Below are 1,231 nucleotides of genomic sequence, written 5' to 3'. Positions count from 1 at the left end.
GATCATCTCGGATAGCTATTATGGAAATAACATTATTTAATCTCCAAGTTGAAGATTGATTTTTAGGATTGTAACTACATCTAAGAAAATAATGAATAAATACCTTAAAACTCGGATCGTATAGTTAGGTTTTTCTTAAATTTGACCAAATTATGTGAACTCACTTTTAAGCGTTTAGGTATGTAGTCCTACCATAGATCTATCTATCTATCTATCTATCTATATATATATATTAGCGAAACACTATAATTTTATATTCAGAGAGTGATTATCAGATATTATATTCTTTGATTCTCGCATATCTAAATATGACAAAAATGGGGGTTAGGCCTAGTAGGATTGTCGATCCGAGAAAGAAAAAAGTTCTGCTGGATAAAAGATTAGAATCACTATATAAGAAAGCAAAACATTTAGAAATTTTATGTGATATCAAAATTGGTATGTTCTTTTTTACTCCTGGAGATCAAAATATTTTTGCTTGGCCATCTCTAACCCAAGCTACGGATAGGGTGAAGAACTATTTAGCTTTCTTTGATAAGCAACGCCCAATTAAGATGGTCAAACATGAAGACTTTCTTCAGTCGGTACTGAATGCTAAGGAAGGTAAAATTAATCAACTTGAGAAAATAGTTGAGAAGAAGGAAATGAAGTACAATTTCAACCAACTTGTTGAGGCAAGAAAAAGATTTGATGAACTTGAGGATAGAGAAATTAGAGCGTTGATCAATCTATTTGCTCTTAAGAGGGCCCAGCTGGACGAAAGGGCTAAACAACTTAATGAAAATGTTGAAACTGAAATTAATTCTAATGACTACAATGATAGAGAAGAGAATGACAGGCATCTTTAATTATGTTGAGCATGCTATTTTGTTCTTTCTATTATTATTTTGTCTTCTTCTCTTTTAATAACATTTTATATATATGAATTTATTTTTTGTTTTTTCATCTATTTGTGTTATGATTGTCTGTAAATATATATATATATATATATATATATATATATATATATATATATCGGATATTTTATTTAAGTCCATTCAACCTTATTGTTTTATTTCTTTTTGAAATTTCATTTAAAAAGAAAATGTTTTTTGTCTTATTAAACTATTTCAAAACTTAAAGAAAATTTCAAAACAATTTAAGAGAAGACAGGGTCGCCACTTGATTCTTACTAAAAATACTATGCAAACTTTAAAAGAATTTTAAAAAATTGAAAATAGAAACAAACACT

General features: G+C 27.9%; 1 protein-coding gene across 1 annotated transcript; it reads left to right on the top strand.

Annotated features, from left to right (window-relative positions):
- The first annotated feature begins 317 nt into the window (after positions 1-317).
- On the top strand, positions 318-848 carry LOC124893382 (agamous-like MADS-box protein AGL66). The gene has a single exon (XM_047404397.1). The coding sequence runs from the start codon at positions 318-320 to the stop codon at positions 846-848; it is 531 nt and encodes a 176-aa protein (XP_047260353.1).
- Positions 849-1,231: the final 383 nt, after the last annotated feature.

The sequence above is a fragment of the Capsicum annuum genome, unplaced genomic scaffold (genome assembly GCF_002878395.1).
Source record: "Capsicum annuum cultivar UCD-10X-F1 unplaced genomic scaffold, UCD10Xv1.1 ctg58307, whole genome shotgun sequence".
NCBI classification, from domain to species: Eukaryota; Viridiplantae; Streptophyta; class Magnoliopsida; order Solanales; family Solanaceae; genus Capsicum; species Capsicum annuum.
This window is presented reverse-complemented; position numbering and strand designations above follow the sequence as displayed.

Excerpts from the sequence above, each read along its gene's own strand:
- LOC124893382 (XM_047404397.1), top strand. The coding sequence starts at position 318 with ATGGGGGTTAGGCCTAGTAGGATTGTCGATCCGAGAAAGAAAAAAGTT.